Source organism: Syngnathus scovelli, chromosome 22 (assembly GCF_024217435.2).
Source record: "Syngnathus scovelli strain Florida chromosome 22, RoL_Ssco_1.2, whole genome shotgun sequence".
Taxonomy (NCBI): domain Eukaryota; kingdom Metazoa; phylum Chordata; class Actinopteri; order Syngnathiformes; family Syngnathidae; genus Syngnathus; species Syngnathus scovelli.
The window spans coordinates 1,218,410-1,237,145 of record NC_090868.1 but is presented as its reverse complement, the minus strand read 5'-3'; the positions used below and the strand labels follow the sequence as shown (position 1 = coordinate 1,237,145).

General features: G+C 49.8%; 3 protein-coding genes and 1 long non-coding RNA gene across 4 annotated transcripts; 3 read left to right on the top strand and 1 right to left on the bottom strand.

Moving 5' to 3' along the window:
- The first annotated feature begins 950 nt into the window (after window positions 1–950).
- Window positions 951–4,895, top strand: cry1a (cryptochrome circadian regulator 1a). The gene is made up of 11 exons (XM_049761205.2): window positions 951–1,831; window positions 2,423–2,531; window positions 2,613–2,755; window positions 2,834–3,018; window positions 3,095–3,183; window positions 3,258–3,398; window positions 3,476–3,787; window positions 3,866–4,328; window positions 4,402–4,503; window positions 4,582–4,647; window positions 4,733–4,895. Exons 1-11 carry the CDS (start codon window positions 1,674–1,676, stop codon window positions 4,825–4,827), a joined length of 1,863 nt encoding a protein of 620 aa, XP_049617162.1. The 5' UTR covers window positions 951–1,673; the 3' UTR covers window positions 4,828–4,895.
- A 27-nt stretch (window positions 4,896–4,922) lies between these two features.
- On the top strand, window positions 4,923–18,335 carry LOC137839839 (uncharacterized). Its single transcript, XR_011086179.1, has 6 exons — window positions 4,923–5,753; window positions 5,845–5,908; window positions 10,119–10,166; window positions 17,010–17,117; window positions 17,265–17,497; window positions 17,606–18,335. It is a non-coding gene; the product is annotated as an uncharacterized lncRNA (long non-coding RNA).
- On the top strand, window positions 6,713–8,264 carry tnnt2c (troponin T2c, cardiac). The gene has a single exon (XM_049761219.2). The coding sequence runs from the start codon at window positions 7,361–7,363 to the stop codon at window positions 8,153–8,155; it is 795 nt and encodes a 264-aa protein (XP_049617176.1). The 5' UTR covers window positions 6,713–7,360; the 3' UTR covers window positions 8,156–8,264.
- On the bottom strand, window positions 10,190–14,274 carry syt10 (synaptotagmin X). The gene is made up of 7 exons (XM_049761207.2): window positions 13,859–14,274; window positions 13,236–13,638; window positions 12,230–12,791; window positions 12,045–12,165; window positions 11,762–11,933; window positions 11,570–11,699; window positions 10,190–11,486 (listed from the first exon to the last, which is right to left on the bottom strand). The coding sequence occupies exons 1-7, from the start codon at window positions 14,085–14,087 to the stop codon at window positions 11,415–11,417; spliced, it is 1,689 nt and encodes a 562-aa protein (XP_049617164.1). The 5' UTR covers window positions 14,088–14,274; the 3' UTR covers window positions 10,190–11,414.
- Window positions 18,336–18,736: the final 401 nt, after the last annotated feature.

Sequence of the window (18,736 nt, the reverse complement as noted above, 5' to 3'; positions counted from 1 at the left end):
TCGTCATCATCATCATCGTCATCATCATCATATTATTAAGTATAACGTGAATATCGTCCAAGGTTAGCATTTGAAATACGGTGATTTTTTCCCCCCCCTGAATTTTTTAGAAACATATATGGCTTCATTTCATTTCCATACAGTCATGATTGAAGAAAATATCGATTCATCTATGGAATGGAAAATGCCAAAGAATAGCACATAATTTATCCAAACATCTCCCAGTGGATGATCCAAAGCATTCCACATCATCTCTCAATTGTTCTGCAGCAAAGTCTCACGGGCTGTTGTTTGTTTCGATGCTTTACTGCAACCCAGTGGACAAATGCGAAAAGTGCTCCACACGTGCCCGCGTTAGTTCCCTTACATAATTAGAGCAGTTGTATTTATGTAAGGCAATGTCGCAGAGGAACCAAAACAAAGTTAAACTTATCATAAGAAGCAGCGGTGCAGTCATAAAAACATGCATATCTTTTCAAATATCCATGCGGTAAACGTTTAATTTGAATTAGTTGTGCATTGATTAAAAAATATAGATGAGAGTTTCTATGTATGTAAACAAAGCATATGAGCCAAGCAAAACGCCTTGCGGATATTTTATTTTTTATTTTTTATTTTTTTTTTTTATATTTGTCATTTTAAGAAATTGTTGTACTAACATAAATGTTTATCTCCCGTCGAGAGTTTTGTCTAAATTAAAATGTCGGCCCGAACTAGTTATGGACTTTTGAGTATTAGTATTTATTTAAAAATCAATCATGAGTATAATAAATGAAAAATAAAATGCAGATTACTATAATAATTAGGTCACAAGGCGTCATCCGCCCCACTGTTACATGATTATGAAGCTTCTCGCGTGTTCTCCAGTGAGGAAACCACGCTGTGGAAACGTGACTGGGTTGAGGGCGAATCGGACCAATCAGCGGCTGCAAAGGGATGTGCGTCACGCAGTGGGCGGGACTAAGGCAGAAGGTGCGGCGCGAGGACTCAGTTGACGTTTGTGTACGTTGCGTCGGAAGTTTAGCCGTCAAAACAGACGAAACGCTTTTCCATCCGCATTGGATACGAGGCACAAAGATCCAGGAGGCATTTAGGAAAGATAAGTGTCAATTTGCGTTGCGATCTGTCGTCGTTTTCTCTTTTATTTGATTTAATCGCTGTTGTTGCGTGAATTTACATAACCAGCTTTCCCCGTGCTTTGGCGGGGATATTTTGATCGGACATCAAACTCGTTAAGAGCTTCACTTGTTGCAACTTTGGTTGAGATGATGTCTTTTGGGTGCATCTTAGCGTAAAAAAACCTAAATTGGCCGAATTTTGCCTGATTTTTGACCCTATTCGAAAAACAAGTTATACAACGAGGCTGCCTTTTTTGTTCGACGCGCAAGTCCTAGCGCCCGCCGGGTTGCCTGTCACGTTGCCGTGCAGCGCGTGTCGCACTTAAGGGCCAAATGGTTCCGATTCTGACGCGTTCTAAATTCTTTGTCACCATGGAAAAGGTTTTATTAGAACAAGGTTAACTCCTACACACCTTGGCCAGCTTATTTACGGATTCCAAAAATACCTTTTAGTTGTTATTTTGTCTGGATTTTGCGTTCGTATCAACAAATCAGAAGAGTCAGAAGAGAAATAAAAGGACATTTCCAGTCTTGAGGCCTCCATCCATTTGAGTGATGGTCGTGAATACGATCCACTGGTTCAGGAAGGGCTTGCGGCTCCACGACAATCCGTCCCTCAAGGAGTCCCTGCTTGGGGCCGACACCGTCCGCTGCATCTACATTCTCGACCCTTGGTTTGCAGGCTCTTCCAACGTGGGCATCAACAGGTGGAGGTGAGGAGCCCACACACTCTTCATATTAAGACACTTCATCAGATATTGAGCAAAAAAATGAACAGTATAAAGTTGCGTTGTATTGTTATTTTGTACGTAGTCCGCAATTGTGTCGGTTATGCAACGGCAGATGCGGACGCCTTTTGTCATGCGTGAATCGAAAGCCTCGGCCGTCGCATAAAAGGGAGCTTTCTCGAACATCTCAGCAAGTGACCACTCGAGGTGAACCCCCAGTTGTGTCGCTGTTACACAAGTGGGTCAGTGTGTGACTCAACCTCCTTGTGTTTGTGCGACCTAATTTTCCACCGGTACCCTCCTTTCGGCTAGCCCTCCCGAGCGGAGCGGCTAATCCTGCCCAAAAGTATGCTCAGGGCTTTGAAATTTAGAAAAGGCTTCGAAAAAGTGACCAATGATGCTTGGCAGTTTCCACCTACCCAAATTTAGTTGCCGCGGCGACCGCACGGGAAGCTCCGTATTAGTGCCGCTTATTGTGACTTGGGTGGAAAAAAGTTGTGTTTTTCCCGCCACCTACGCAAACCCGTTTGCTCATCGGAGAACATTGTCATCATCCCCCCCCCCCGCTTCCCGCAGATTCCTGCTGCAGAGTCTAGAGGACCTGGACTCGAACCTACGCAAGCTCAATTCCCGTCTGTTTGTGATCCGGGGCCAGCCCACCGATGTCTTTCCAAGACTCTTCAAGGTGGGACGCCTGATGTTTATTTTTCACGTTTGGTTTGAATGCCGATGGTCGTTTTGCTAATGGTGCCGTCGGGTTCTCCAGGAGTGGAACATATCCCGCCTGTCTTACGAGTACGACTCGGAGCCCTTCGGGAAGGAGCGGGACGCCGCCATCAAGAAGCTGGCCTCCGAGGCCGGCGTGGAGGTGACGGTGCGCATCTCGCACACCCTCTATGATCTCGACAAGTAAGTGGACCCCACCCCCCTCTCCTCACCCCGCCGATCTTCATCGGAGCACCACTGAAGGTCGATGTCACCCCGCAGGATCATCGAGTTGAACGGCGGGCAGTCGCCGCTCACCTACAAACGCTTCCAGAGCCTCATCAGCCGCATGGACCCCGTGGAGGTCCCGGCTGAGTTCATCACGGCCGACGTGATGGGGAAGTGCAACACGCCGCTGTCAGACGACCACGACGACAAGTTCGGGGTGCCGTCGCTGGAGGAGCTCGGTCAGTGCAGCGCCGCGAGGCGAGATTTGCCGGGCGTCGACTTTGCCGTGTCTCACGTTGGACCTTCCCCTCGCAGGTTTCGACACTGAAGGCCTGTCGTCGGCCGTGTGGCCCGGAGGCGAGTCGGAAGCCCTCACCAGACTGGAGCGCCACCTGGAGAGAAAGGTCGGTAGCGTCGCGAGGCGTCATGACGCAGCACGTTGAAATGCTCCCAGCAACTTCTGGTCTCTTGGTTGCAGGCTTGGGTGGCCAACTTTGAGCGTCCTCGCATGAACGCCAACTCGCTGCTGGCCAGCCCCACCGGCCTCAGCCCCTACCTGCGATTCGGGTGTCTCTCGTGCCGCCTCTTCTACTTCAAACTCACCGACCTCTACCGAAAGGTGCGAATGCTTCTCCCCCCCATCGTTCTCCTTCTTTCGAGCCCACGAGCCTCGATTGACTCGGTTTTGTCAAACAGGTGAAGAAGAACAGCTCGCCGCCGCTGTCGCTATACGGCCAGCTGCTGTGGCGCGAGTTTTTTTACACGGCGGCCACCAACAACCCGTGTTTCGACAAGATGGAGGGCAACCCCATCTGCGTGCAGATCCCGTGGGACCGCAACGCCGAGGCGCTGGCCAAGTGGGCCGAGGGACGAACCGGTTTCCCCTGGATCGACGCCATCATGACCCAGCTGCGCCAGGAGGGCTGGATCCACCACTTGGCCCGCCACGCCGTGGCCTGCTTCCTGACCCGCGGAGACTTGTGGATCAGCTGGGAGGAGGGCATGAAGGTAGGCGCCGGGCCGGAAGGCTCAAAATTCTGAGAGAACTTTTATCTCCAGTGCTTGAATCCCTTTTTTATTTTTTAGGTGTTTGAGGAGCTGCTGCTTGACGCCGACTGGAGCGTCAACGCCGGCAGCTGGATGTGGCTCTCCTGCAGCTCGTTCTTCCAGCAGTTCTTCCACTGCTACTGCCCGGTGGTGTTCGGGCGCCGCACCGACCCCAACGGCGACTACATCCGCCGCTACCTGCCCGTGCTACGAGGCTTCCCGGCCAAGTACATCTACGACCCGTGGAACGCGCCGGAGGCGGTGCAGAAGGCGGCGCGCTGCATTGTGGGCGTGCACTACCCCAAGCCCATGGTGCACCACGCCGAGGCCAGCCGCCTCAACATCGAGCGCATGAAGCAGATCTACCAGCAGCTCTCCTGCTACAGAGGCCTCGGTCTCCTGGCGTCCGTTCCAACCACCTCCAACGGAAACAACAAAGGCTCGTCGGACGTGATGGGCTACGAAGCGGCCCACGACGCCGCCGCGGCCGCCGCCCCTTCCGGTGAGTCAACTAACAGCGGGAAGGTCACGCGCTTCGGACTTGTCGAGTGACCGCCGGTCTCTCGTCCACGCAGGCTACCCGGCGGCGGGTCAACCTCAGGCCGACTGGCAGAACGGCAGCGTCATGATGTACCTGCAGGCCGACTCGCAAGCTAGCGCCGGCGCGCACCAGCAAGGTAGTCCAAAGAGGCCGTAGCACTCTCACGTTCCCTGTGGAGCCGCCGTCCTTCATGCCCGCCATTTTGTTTTCGCAGGCTACGTCAGCTCCAGCATGATGTGCTACCCTCAAGGCAGCTGCCAGAGTCCCGCGCTTCACAAAGGTTCGTTTTCCTCGGGGACAAAACAATGGTTATTATTTCTTGAATTTGTGCTTATGTCCTATTTGTTTGTTTTTTTCTCTTTAAGGAATGGAGCATCACTCCAGCAACGCTCCCATGAGCAGCAAGCGTCACTGTGAGGACTCCGGAAACAGCAAAAGCTCAAAAGTCCAGAGACACTAACTCCAGGACGGAGAGAAAAAAAAAAAAAAGGTTTGTCCTTTTACTTTCGCGTCACCTTTACACACCACAGTTCATTTCCAATACTCACATTTTGTCTTTTCCATGCAGTGACGCCCTTGCCCGCCACGATGTCATCAAAGATGTTTGTTGAAATGCCGACATCCCGGGAGAGCGTCGCGCTATTTTTTTCATCGAAGGGTTGAATGCAAAAAAAGTTGTCGTGTATATAAAGAACCCCCCCCCAAAAAAAAACCCTCACATACAAGTTGTACATATTTGACTATATTGTATGTGTCCTCTCTCTTTGTGTAGCATCATAGATCCATTATATATATTTTTGATATGATAAAAAAAAAAAAACTAAAGAGTCATTAATGGATGTTTTTTTTTTTGGGGGGGGGGGATGCTCTCCATTAAAGGGCCCAAAAAAAGTATGAAAAATGTTGCTGTCTGGTTCACTTCCTCCCATTTGAGCCTATTTAATGGCTTCAGTGCTTGTTGACTGGTTGTGTTTTCCACTGTGGATGCAAAATCACTTTGACCTTTTCATGACCTATGACATTGTGCACCCCCTCCCCACCTTGCCACCATTGTATATATGAAGTACTACTGCAAACAATTGATTCTAAATGTGCTTGTTTCATTAAAATAACTTTAAAGTACTGCTGTTGCACTCTCCTTTTCTTGGGATAATTTTGCAGATGTTCATTATCGAATTCGGTTTTCAGTTTTTATAAAGTGTCCAAATCAATTATGAATTCACTCGTCTGTCGAGTTGCCGTAGCAATGACGTCACAACAGAGCCGTCCGGCGCCAAAATCCTCTGACGTCATGTAATCGCGACAGTGGCGATAGACGAACTTTCTTAAGTGGAAAAAAGAATTTTCTTAAATATACTTGATTCCAAACATACGCTCGCAATTAAGGTAGGCTGTTACGTAAAATTACTTCTATTATTGTATACTTAAATATACTTTTAACCTCTTTATGAATGATTTTCTCTGTTTCATCCCCTAGCCTAGCTCATCGAAAAAAATGCACATTTCTACCGGACTTTCCCAAGTTAAACGCGTTGTAATGGGTAAGTAATGCGACTCTCGGTTACTTCAACGTAATGATGATGTTGTGGGTTCAAATATCACCTATAAAAAAGTGTATTTGGTTTTTAAAAAATAGCAATTTCTGGATTGACCCAAATCACTTGTACCACCCAATATTGGCCAGTAGAGGGCGCTCAATGCGTGTTCACACGATTGAGGAGACCTTATAAAATTACTAGTACCATAAAATCAGTTAAAAGCACAAATTAGGTCCCAAAGCAATATAAGCAAAAAAATTAATCGTCAGCTAATGAGTAAAAAAAATGACCTTCTTGATACAATAGGTCGTTTTTGTTTCAAAGTGCTCTATAAATACAGTTGAGTTGTGTCTGTGTATTGTTTTTGCAAAAGAACATTGATGGGACAACTTAAAATTCACAATAATTCATTTGATTGCCATCCCACTAACAAATTCCTCATGTGTCCAAGTATGTGTTTTAACATACTTGGACAGTAAACAATTGTGATTGTGCTATTTTTGACTCTACCAACAAAGCACTTGGTGAGCACCTGTTTGGCTCATTTTGCACCTTTGCGCAACAGGCGATTCCCGTCCCGGTTTTCCCGTTGAGCTTAACTTTCGAGGCTGCCTGAAATTCAACTCCGGTTGAAAATAATGAGCTCTCTTGACTGGAAGGAGGCGCAGGGGGAGGTGGGGCCTTTTGGATTGGGATTCCCAGGCGCCAGAAAGAGAGCGAGCACCTGTCCCTGCCGTCACTTAGCGAGCTCATCCTCACCAAAGGCGCCTTTTGTCCTTTTCTACAAATAACCCCGAGCCGAGAGTCGGCGAGCCCCATGTCCCAGCGCAGGAGCGATCCCTCCCACTAAGCCAATGCGCCGAGAGCCCAGAGAAAAGTTTTGATTACATTCCAGAGCGCAGACGGAGACATGGGAATGTTGACGCACGGAAGCGTGGATGTAGAAATGGGTGAATTGCGGATAGATGGAATAAACAAAGGAAGGCTCACCCCTGCGTGAACTTTTCAGCGTGAACTTAAGCCAACAAGCCTAAAGCGCTAACTGTAGCGTCACGTCAAAAATGGTCCGGACGGATTAATGCGACCCCCGGGCCGTTCCTCAGGCGGCCGCCGATGGCGTCATTGCAAAGATTTATGAACTTAATTTTGCACTGGAGCTTATCAACAGCCTTCGGCGCGCTTGAATTTTATTGGCGGCAGCGACACAAGTGTGTTGTGCATCTGTCGTGCCTCCGAAATAGTCTCTGGTGGTGGAATGAGGAACGCTTCGGGGTCAGACCGTAGGCAAGGCATTTTTGGGGAAGGGGAGGGGTCGGCCAAAAGACTTGGAGAAAATAGATGCTCGCATCTGTCTCGCCATCTTTCCTGTGGAGAATGGTCTGCGTCACATGATCCCGGCAAAGCTTTAAAAGAGTCGCGCCAGAGCTCAGTCTTCAGACGGCATCCAGGAAAGACATGTCGGACGGCGAGGAGATCCCGGAGGAACAGGAGGAGTACGATCAGGAGGAGGAGGAAGAAGAGAAGCAGGAAGAGTATGAGGAGGAAGATGAGAAACAGGAGCACGAGTCCAAACCTCGACCCAAGACCACGTACGTGCCCAACATCGCCCCGCCCAAGCTGCCCGACGGCGAGAAGGTGGATTTCGACGACCTTCACCGCAAGCGTGTGGAGAAGGACTTCAACGACCTGCAGGGCCTGATCGAGTTGCACTTCTCCAACCGGCAGAAGGAGGAGGAAGACCTGGTGGCCCTACGCACCCGCATCGAACGGCGCCGTTCCGACCGGGCCGAGCAGCAGCGGGAGCGCGCCGAGCAAGAGCGCAAACGCCAGGCCCGTGTGACCGAGGAGCGGGAGCGGCGCGAGGAGGAGGCGGCCAAGCTGCGCGCCGAGGAGGAGGCCAAGAAGAAGAAGATCTTCACCAACAAGTCCTTCGGAGGCTACCTGCAGAGGGCCGACCAGAAGAAGGGCAAGAAGCTGACGGCCCGCGAGGAAAAGAAGAAGGTGCTGCTGGAGCGCCGCAAGCCGCTCAACATCGAGCACCTCAACCAGGACAAGCTGGCCCAGAAGGCGCAGGATTTGTGGGCCTGGCTCCACCAGCTACACGCCGAGAAGTTTGAGCTGGCCGAGAAGCTCAAGCGGCAGAAGTACGACATCCACGTCCTGCGCAATCGCGTCAGCGACCACCAGCGTGGCTCCAAAGCGCCCAAGACCTCACGCGGCGCTAAGGGAAAGTCCGGCTCCTGGAAGTGACATCATTTTTTTCTCCAAGCTTCCTTTCACTTTGTTTATTGTTGTTGTCTTTGCCATCAAATGTTTGAATGAGGTCAAGCACATGAAAATAAAGCCGCCTAGACCCGCCCGCGTTCTGTTTTTGTTGGCTTTTGGGACTTTGATTCAGATTTTACCAGATGAGGAAAATTGACAGAAGAAAGATCCTCTTTTATATAGTAGCTCACTAAAAAGAGGCCGCCGTTGTGGGCTCCCTCAAATTGAAGTGGGACTCGACAGCGTTCAGAGGTATGAACGAGATTTGGGTGCCTCCGACAGCACATTCATCATCTCGAGCGAGTCTTCAAGCCAGATTAGAATAGCAACGGCTCCGACTTGACGGCCCCTCGACTTTATTACTGCTGCCTTCAGAACATTCAAGAACCTTCTCAGCATCAGTTGTTAGCATCCAGGAGATGAATGTTTCCTCTTTTTTTCGAATCAATTGGAACGGCATGACCGCTACCGTAGCTCACTCGAGTCAGGTGACGTTGGTTCCCGAATGCTTCGTGTCTTCTGATGAACGGCCTCATTTAGATTCACGCTCACGTCCTGCGCCGTGGGTCTCTGGCGTGATTCACGGCCACTCCCACACGCGTGCGCTCGCCGTCGAAAACTGTCGAGGCGGCCCCGGATGGATGAATCGCGCGACAGCCGGCTATTAGCTAGCGAGCTGTGTTGTGGAGGTGAAAGACTCAAAGTGCTCTAATTGGGCTTCTTGGGGCTCATTTGAACATCTCTGAGTCTTTCATTTCAAGTTTTACCTTTCAATTTGTTTGGTGGAATTTTGGAAATTTGTTTGCCATTATCCCCGAGTTGTTTTTTTTTTCCTTCCTGTCATGGCGCATCAAGCAAAGGCGGCCGAGTGATGAGAGCAGATGATCACAGCTGCGGCCGTCGGGTAAAACATCTATTTATAAATGCGCACAGCCGCCTTTCACAAACAAGAGACTTGGTGAAGCAGCATGTGACTCACCGCGTTGTAAAAAGTCAACAGTCGTCTTGCGTGCAATAAACTCTTTATGTGGCCTAAAAAAATAAAAAAAATAATAGAGCCATGTATACTTATCTTTTTTTGCAATGACGCCATTATTCATTTTAATGGAGGCGCCATAAAGCCATAATGGCCGCCGACGTTGCGTAACCATCGACCCATTTGGTCCTTTATTGTCGCTGGTCCTTGGAATAGGAGTGCGGGCTGCTAGGGCGCCATTAGCATCGTGACTCTTGACCCGCCACGTTTGTGGCGGAAAGCCTAATGACAAAATGGAGGCGCTGGCGCAAAACACCCCGACGGATTCAATAGAGCACAATTTCCTCCTTCATAAATATTCATGCGAGGAAAAATTAGCCGCGGTAGAAACCTTTGTTTTCATAATGATCCTTTTCACACCAAATTATTTTGATGGATGGGTTTAGCGGCATTTGTGCAAAAACAACCAATGTTTAGAGCGCTGCTGAAATCCAAAGTGCAACTCTTTGGAAGACGTTTGTTCGAGTGCCACAGCTGCGTTGTTGACGTTAGCCCCCTGGAAAAAGCCACTCCGCCCGCCTTTTAAACCGAAATGACACATATTAGAGTACGGGCCAATTAGGCCGTCCAAAGAAAGCCTTTGGAAACGCTGGTTGCCAAGGGGAACCAACGTTAGCGTTGCCCGCTATTGTGCGAGCCAATCTGGAAAAGGAAAACGTTTCCATCACAAGATCAGGATATTCTCTTCATGTGCGCCCATCAAAAAGACTTAAAAGCACTTGTGACATTTAACGGGATGCTAATGTACGCCGCTAACAAAGTGGAGCGCCTCGCTTTCATATTTCAATTCAAAGACTGCACGAAGCGTGAGCTTTTACTTTTCGTTGGCCGTCAGGGCTCCCAAAGTCAAGCAAAGTGGGTAGGTTTCTAAAAAAAATGAAAAACACTAAATAAATCTTGTCGTCCTTTCAGGTTGGCCGCAAAGTTTTGGGCGCCGCAAGCTCCGATCAAACCGATCCGGTAAGTTTCCGAACGACAAAACGTTCAGGTTTGACATACATGTCGCTTTATTTTGATAAAATCCATATGAAACTGATACAATAAATAATGTTCCAAATGTGGACTTTGAGTTACAAAAGTTCTCACAAACTGTCCTGACATGATGCGGCGGTACCCAACGCGTCACCAAACAATATACAAGTCAAAACAATTTTGAAATCAGTACATGAGAGGCATGCTCAGAAGAAAATCTGGATTTGGAACACGAAGGGCAGTGCACGACGTGTGCTTGTGCTAATATAACAGTACATAGCCTTGTTTTTTTTTTTTTAATTATTATTACTGACAAGACATTGTCGTGGATGCATCAAACACTTGTATGGCTTTGTGTGAAAAAAACAAACGTACATCTTCAATGTCTTTACCCCGCCCTACACTCACACACTTAACCCATAAAAGGTGCTGTACAAGAAATACCAAAATAAATTGAAGAACGTATGTATTTGTAAAGCCATTAAGATAGTTTTCTGTAGTCCCACGTTTAACCTCAAGAGGGAGCCATATAAGTTATTTTTTTTAAACCCACAACAAACCGCACAAGTCCAGTGAAACGAATTATAGTCTTACATGAGTTGATCAAACGCAAAAACTTGACTAAAACGTTCACATTGTTAGCTTAGCTTAGCATCCGGATGTAGCGGATGTGCTAATTGCTCTCCTAAGCTCTTTCTTTTTTTTTTTTTTTAATTGACGTTTATTTCCTCACTCACGGATACATGAAATCTCGTCCACATGAAAACATCCAATGATATAATTCACTGCACTGTACACACGCACGACGAGGTGCTATTTTGTACTGTCGAGTTGTTCGGGTGGAACCAAAGCACACTAGAATCACTTCACTTTGCACTTGAACCGTGATTGTAGACTGAAGAATCCACTACAGGTTAGGAGTAGTTACGTGTAAATATATATAGATAAATAAATACCATCTCGTGTATATTTTTTTCATCTATTTGTCTGCTACATGTCTCTGCTACATTCTCCTCATCTCTGCTTGTGTTTTGACGCACGCTGTGCGATATCAGTGACCGATATCGATATTTTTTTTTTTTCTTGACCTTATAAATGCTTTAATGGCACAGAGCTGTGGAGCCCTTACACCTTGTGCCGTTCCAGAGAAAAAAAATGTCTGAAATTGGAGGAAAAGATCTTTTTTGTTCAAGTAGAAGCCTGAAAGTTGCCTTCATGTGATGGACGGAAGGGGCATCACGGCGTCTGCGGCGGTTTGGGCGAGGGACACGAAGCTTGACTCTCGAAGCTCGCCCCCCTTCCGGGCCACTAAAATATTCGAGAAAGGAAAGCAGTCGCTTTAGTTTTTATTTTCTAAACTCATCCGTGGCAGAGTCAAAAAGAAAGTCGACCTCTCCCAGGGCGTGCCAATGGGTGATGGGCTTCCGCGGGTAGGCCAGCATTTCATTCCAGTGATCCCGTCCGAGGCCTTGGGCGTCAGGTCCGGCCCGGCACACGCCGATCACCTCGTTGTGTCCGACCCTGCGGGCGAGACGCGGTCAGCGACGCCTCCGACTCGCTTAATGTGTGGCGGGTACGCTCACCGGTCGTAATCCATCACCATGATGGAGAGGCTGACTTGTTCCACATTCTCCGGGGGGATGTCGAAGATGATGGCCTCGTTGTAGGTCGGGTTGAGAGTGCTCTTCTTGGTGGTGGTTTTGCGTTTCTTCAGCCTGCGTCCCTCGCAGATGAGATGGACTTTTACATACGGATCTGGAAGACAAAAGCGCTTTTTAGGCTATTAACGAGTTCCCGCCGCCTCCCTCCCTCCCTCTCTCTGCGTCGGCTCTCTTAAGTGACCCCCTGCCGTCGGGTTTGCCGTACCTGAAGAGCCTGTGATGTCCATGGCTTTGAGGTTCCTGCATTTGATGACGGTCAGAGTCATCCGCCCCGCTGTGGGGAGGTAGCACAGCGAATACATGATCTCCCCCAAGTCCACCGTCTCCTGAGGGGGAGGAAATGAACATTTGCTTCCTCGTTGGCATTAGAAAAAGTTTGATTCCACTCACCGTGGTGGCGGCGTGGATGTCCTTCCACAGCACGGCCTCGCGAGAAAGGTCAGAGAGCTCAAAGAGGTTGTCCACCACCACCTCGCCGATCATGTCGTGGCTGGTGAAGCGGTCAAAGTCGTAGACGCTCAGGTGCAGCTTGCGGTTGCACAGCTCGTCGTACGCCGCCGGGAAACGGAAGCTCTCGTCGAACGTGGGGTTCAGGTTCTTGCGCTGGACCCGCGTCTGGAACTTCTTCTTCCTCTCCGGCAGCAGGTAGACCTTCACGTAGGGGTCGGAGGTTCCCGTGAAGTCTTTAGCGGGAAGGTCCAAGCCTTTGAGGATCTTCACCACCAAGGCCTGCTCCTCGTAGTCGTAGCGCAGCGCGAAGCTGAGCTTTCCGCAAGTCTGGGCGGGCTCTCTGGGCTCGCCCTCCGAGTCCACCGACTTCTGCTTGTAGAGCTCCGGTTTGATTCTGCCGATGCTGGCCGTGGACGACTGGCGGAAAGGCACCGCGTCCACGCTGAAGTCGAAACTGTTGACGTTCATCTGGCGCGGCAGGTGGCGGCGGAACGAATTGTGCCTGTGGAAGAAGGGCGGCCGTCAGCTCGTTTGGCTGGAGGCAGTCAATGAGTTAAAAACAATTGTTGGGGTGGATAAATAAAATCACGACCTGGTCACAAGGTTCACATTGAGAATAACTACTCGCCGGAATCTTGTGGCGGTAATGACAGGCGTTGGAGTCACCGAGAGCTCGCTGGTGTTTAATTAGTGATGCTAAGTGCTGAGTGCGTGCTGTGAGGGTCCACGCACACACACATGCATGCACACACACTCACACACACGCGCACACAGCTTGGGGCAACTTGCTAATTATGGACGTCCTCGACAACAAAGGCCAAGTGTGTGGCGATTGTTTAACGACTGGGGTGGCTTGCGGCCGTTGCCATGGCAGCTGGATTCACACGTCCAGCTCGACGGTGGGCTTCCAAGCAAGGTCAGCGTGACTCGGACGGAGGGGATCTACCTGGAGGATGACGTGGGCTCGGTGGTTTGCCTCTGGATCTTGGCCTGGTGGCTCAGCTTCTCTCGGATGGTGGTCTGCACCTCGGCCGGGATGTCCGGCGACGTCTGGCTGATCTTCATGGCCGCCTCCAGGAGCTTGACCGTGCTGCGTCCGTTGGGCTTCACCTCGGGCGACTGCTTCATCTTTTCCTCCAACAGCGCCGTCTTATCGGGCAACGGCGGCGACTCGTCGGGAGGCGCCTCGGGGAAGGCGACTCGGAGCCCCACGTTGTGCCCCCTGTGCACCGTCAGCGCCTTGCTCCTCCAGAGAGGCCAGCACAGCTTCCAAAAGACAAAGAGTGACACGGCCAACAGGGCCAGGCCGCAGAAGCCCACCACCACGGCCAGGAGGCTGATGGAGACGTCTGCGGAGAAGACAAACACCAGGTGAGAAGACGACAGGAATGAAGAAGATGCGCCGCAGCCTCAGCCCTGACCTGCCGGAAAGCAAAACTTCAGGACAAAAACGTGCTAGGACGAGCGCGATCATGCAACAGATGGGAAGAGGGGGGGGGGGGGGGGGGATTCCTTGCCTTGTTTTCATCATCTTGCACAAGAGGACTTTGAGAAAAAGGAAGACCTTACCTGCGTGTCCTTTGGCCGGTATGCCGCCGATGCCGCCTCCGCCGCTCTCGAGGGGGAAAATATCCGAACATTTCTCACGGTCCACGTGTCCGGTGAGGCAAAGATCGGTGACGATCTGCAGAGCCCTCTGGCACAGCGTGACGCCGTCCCCGCTCCGGATGCTCATGTCTCTCCGATTAAGCCATTGCATGCCGGAGGAGGAGGGGGGGCCGGGGCGGCGGGGGTTCATCGGGCCCGCCGGTCACGGGTGGCGGGCGGGCGGCCGCCTAGGCATCCGCGCCGGCTCGTGGCGGTGCTGAGGAGAGGAGCGTGCGAGCGCAACGGGTGGAGCGGGGAGCCTCCACGTGTGCGTCGAGTGCAGCGAGACAGTGAGAGGGACCTGTTGCGCCACGAGAATACATCCCCCCACCCCACCCTCCTTTCCCGGGACCACCCCCTCCTCTTCGGGGACTGGCCACCTGTAGCACGCAATGATTGCAGCATGTTTAAACATTGCAGGTACTCTTACATAAAACGACATTTGGATATTTTTACAATGCTCATTGTGTGCTTTTTTTTACTTTTACATAAGCTGACATACATAAATAAAAATAATGCCATGATTCCATTTTTTTTTTTTTTTTAAATGACTTCGAGATGCAGAGAGGCTGCTTTTAAATATTAGTGGTGAAAATGGAGCACGCAGCGCACTTCTGTCATTGCCATTAAAATTGAATACAAACACAGTGGCGGCGCCATGGTTACGCCTCCTCCGGAGGTCACCGCTCTACCTGCGGCCATGAGAAGAAAAAGCCCTCGCTCGCTACGCCAACAGTCTTTTATAACCAACGCAAATTTGGAATCTATTATTTACCTTTTTGACGAGGCATAAAAATAAAATGAAAAATGAGAGTACTTTTATCTTGGATCAAATTTTATGAGAAAAACTTTTCAATAAAAACATTTAATTTTACAAGAATTGTAAAAAAACATGAAATAAAACATCTAATTTTATTTCCATTTATTCTACCCCTTAAACCTTTAAACCCTTTTTTTTTTTTTTCTACACAACTTATCTCCAGCCCGCCCGCCCTTCATTTGATCTTAATTCCCAACTTGAAATCTCCCAACGCGAGCCACACAGGTACATCAAAAGGGTCGGTCGGTCTCCTTGACAACGGTACACACGGGGAATTGTTCGTTAAAGCGTCTGTCCGAGCAATCTCGAAAGCGACGGAGGGAGAAAGAACATATTCGCCGGTGTGTCGCTATCGGGAAATCAGCCGGTAAGCGACACAACAAATGTACCTTCACGACAATGACAAATATTATGCTTATCTGCCCAGGCAAGGTCAAGCAATTTTCTCTCCGTGCGCTAGGTTACTGCGGGTCGTCGTTGATCTTCCCCAAATTTGATAATCGTTTCTCTCCCCTTAACGATTTGAAGGATAATCATAATCACGCACGGCGGCTGGTGCTTTGGCACCTCTTGTTGCCGTGGTTACGGTAATTAATACCGCTCGTAACTTCTCAACGTGCTGTCGGAAAAGGACATTTTAATTACAAATAGTAGAGAGCAGCGTCGTGAGCGCCGAAATAGCAATGGTGGCTAAAATCAGCCTGAGTGGGCTCAAAGTTAAGAAAATCTGGCCAACAAGTGGCTAAAATGAAGAAATGTCTAAAAAAATAAAAACAACAAACATGACTAAAAAGGCTAAATGGAGGCTAAGAATAATTTAGCCTCTTGGCTAACAAGAAGCTAAAATAAGACACTTTTATTTATCTTTTTTTTTTCCGGCTGCTGACATGTGTTTCGACATCAGGCTGATTTTTTTTTTGTTTGTTTGTTTTTTTTGAGGCCAAACAAGGCGCTTTGGTCTCGCTTGACAGGAATGGATCTTCAAATGTATTCATCATTTAGTGTTTGGCTTAAATTGGCTTCCAGCAGCTGGAACAAAGCCAACAAGAGCTTCTGTCTGATTGAACTTGACAGAGACGTACGCCCGCGCAGATGTGTTCCTGATCCCCCGCTAATCAAGCCAGCCACGGATCAATAAGCGCGTCTAGATGAAGAAGCCATCTTCCCTTCTACGGAACGGACGCCATTGAAACGCTCGTCACTCAGCGCTTTTTGTTGACAACGCGGCGGCATCCGCAGTGTTGCTCTTTGGAAAAGCTGTCGTCATGGCGACCGGAGGCCCGCTCAATACAACCTGGGGAGCACCGGAGACACGCTCGTGGGCGAGCTATTCGGAAAGGCAAATTCCGGCAAACACCTTCAGCTCATCCCGACTTGGCCGCCCAAAAAACGTTTGCCCGCAATCGCGACGGGCGAGGTCGGAAAGCGCTTAGATAATGCCAACATCACAGGTTGCGTAACACCTCTGGAGCCACATGCTGGGATTGACACGCTCGATGGGAAATTGTTCTCACCCCCCGCTGGATGAAGGCGCCGCAACGTGCGGCGCTTCGCCTTCACGAACCCAAACGCTGTCTCGACGGAGACGTCTTTCATCTGATCCGGCTCATTCGATTAGCCGCCGGCTAATGCGGCCTTAGCCGATTTTCTGTCCGGGCCTGCCGAGCGATGAGGAGGCGTCGCAAATGCGATTGGGCTCATATTGGGCGAGATCGCGTTACCCCATCGGGACTCGACGACGCGACCCTCAACTGGAAAGTCCTTTCATAACTTCTTCAAGTACTTCGAGTCGCCGGTGTGTCTAGTTCTAAAAAAGGCCCGTTTAAAAACCACGCGGCGTGTAAGCCGGAGAATATTGCCGCTTGTTGCCATGGCGACTGACCTCGAATCAACTTCTCGACGGTTCTGTAATAAGCGCGGATGCCCCTCCAAGTCCTGAGCTTATAATTTGCTGTTTAACTTTTTCCTTTCCGCGCAATGCTTTTCTTTTTTTCTTTTCGAGACGCGGTCGCCGCCGCTCTTTGGCATTTGCCACCAGAGCGAAATGTGGGGAAATATCATCGTACCAGACTTGGCAAAAAAAAATAAGAAAATAGTGCCATTACGCCACAGACACCTTTAAAGTTCAGCTATTTTGGAGACTGCAGACAAGCAACTATTCAGGCCCGAGTAATAGATTACTCTCCAAAAAGTTTCTTCTGGCTGGGTCTCCTGCCTGACATGGCTTGTGATTAATAAATGGTCATTTTCCAGATCAATAAATTTGGATCGGCCCCTCCCTCGCTGAAAGGAGCTCAAATTGGCGCCATGCAAAGCGTCTCCGCTCCTGGTGGGAGCCTGTCACTTTCACTTACTTCCAAGGTCTTGTTTATTCGCCACCGCCGCAGCGAGACGCGACTCGCCGTTATGTAACGCCGAGCACATCACGTTTCGCACCCTTTTGTGCTCAATTCGCTAATCTAATAGACTCTTGAGTTGCGACGCTAACCTGGAATTTCACCTCATCAGGAAGCAAACATCTGCTGAACTTTAATCAGGGCTGCACGGGAGCCGTATTGATCACCGGGCGGCGACAAAGCCATTCATCACGATGCGGCAAGCCCATGCGGGCGACTCCGCCGCCGCTGCCGCCACGTGCTCGCGAGAACAAAAAAGCAGCTCATCAACTTGACTCCAAGGCCTGTGGAGTGGATCGAGATTTCACACTTGATCCTGTTCTCCCCTTCAAACGGCTCTTTCCGGTACGCCGCTCGCAACCAAAATCCATCGATGGTACATTTAGCTCACGGTGCACGCTTCGGCGCGTTTGCCGAATGTTTGCTTCTTTCGATTGTTTGATGCTCTTATAGTTGTATCTCATGATGGACGGCTTTGAAGACCGAGTGGAGCAAAGGCTTTCTGGACCTCCAGAAGAATAACCTGGGAACCCGACTAATTCCTAGGGAGAGTGAGGGATGACCTTGAACACATTCTAATGGCAGGAACGTGGGGGCAGACGTTTTGCTTGTCAGATGGCTCCTCGCTCAGGCTGTTGGAGAGAGACTGCTGACGGACGAATGGTTGGCAACGATGAACTCGGCGGTAGACTGATGACTCGACCCACGAGCGATTGTCGAGACAGACTAATGGCCCGACGCCACCGGGGGGGGGGGAGGTGTGACAAGCTAATAGCCGGAGTGCAAAGACTCAACCGAGCGAAAAGAACTTTAGCGACGGGCGCTCTCTCTGAGAGCAACAATGGCCGGGTAAGTCCGCCACGTTGTCATTAACAACGAGGAGAAAATGAGGGGTTGTCATCAGGGAGAGGAGGGGCGCTCCCGCTCGCTATTTTCGACCAGCGTCCCCCCACGGGGAGGCCAGGTGAAGTGACGGCCGTTGGTGTCTGCCGCCGTTGACGCCCAAATGAGCTGTCATGCGTGATTTGCCGGCGCATTGCGACCTCTTGACTGCCTTGGTATTTGGAGATGCAGTGAACCTATTGCCACACGTGCACACACACACACACACACACACGCGCACACACTGTACGTGATGCTTGTCATTTGATCTATCTGCCAAATAAAACGTCTTTGCTGCGTGTTTTATGATTATTGTTATTATTGTAATTCAGTATCGGGGGTTCCCCCTACAATAACATAAACAGCTGCCCTCTAGTGGCACTTATTATAACAATACGTCAACAAACATCCAATTAGATAGCATCAAAATACAACTAATATTCCATTCTGAAATCTCATTTATTAAATTGGCGTACCATCAAACCGGCAACACTGACTCGTCTCTAAACACTTGATCCAACACAATGCCCTTGAGCAAAGCACATCACCACCCACCCAGTCTGCTTTGTGTGTGTTAAGTTGTGTGTACTCTGCAGCGCGAGCACACACACACACACACACAGGTTAAATTCCCCCTCCGAGAGGTCTAATGTAATAAAAGAAATCTCCTTGCTGTCTGTGCTTGTACTTCCAAGCAACAAG

What these genes read in the sequence shown, in the direction of transcription:
- syt10 (XM_049761207.2), bottom strand. Translation starts at nt 14,087, where the DNA reads ATGAACCCCCGCCGCCCCGGCCCCCCCTCCTCCTCCGGCATGCAATGG. An exon ending in ACCGGCCAAAGGACACGCAG is followed by an intron (nt 13,639 to 13,858) that starts GTAAGGTCTTCC and finishes TCTTCTCCGCAG; the next exon opens with ACGTCTCCATCAGCCTCCTG. An exon ending in GAGCCCACGTCATCCTCCAG is followed by an intron (nt 12,792 to 13,235) that starts GTAGATCCCCTC and finishes CTTCTTCCACAG; the next exon opens with GCACAATTCGTTCCGCCGCC.
- cry1a (XM_049761205.2), top strand. Translation starts at nt 1,674, where the DNA reads ATGGTCGTGAATACGATCCACTGGTTCAGGAAGGGCTTGCGGCTCCAC. An exon ending in TCACCGACCTCTACCGAAAG is followed by an intron (nt 3,399 to 3,475) that starts GTGCGAATGCTT and finishes TTTGTCAAACAG; the next exon opens with GTGAAGAAGAACAGCTCGCC. An exon ending in GAGTCCCGCGCTTCACAAAG is followed by an intron (nt 4,648 to 4,732) that starts GTTCGTTTTCCT and finishes TTTCTCTTTAAG; the next exon opens with GAATGGAGCATCACTCCAGC.
- tnnt2c (XM_049761219.2), top strand. Translation starts at nt 7,361, where the DNA reads ATGTCGGACGGCGAGGAGATCCCGGAGGAACAGGAGGAGTACGATCAG.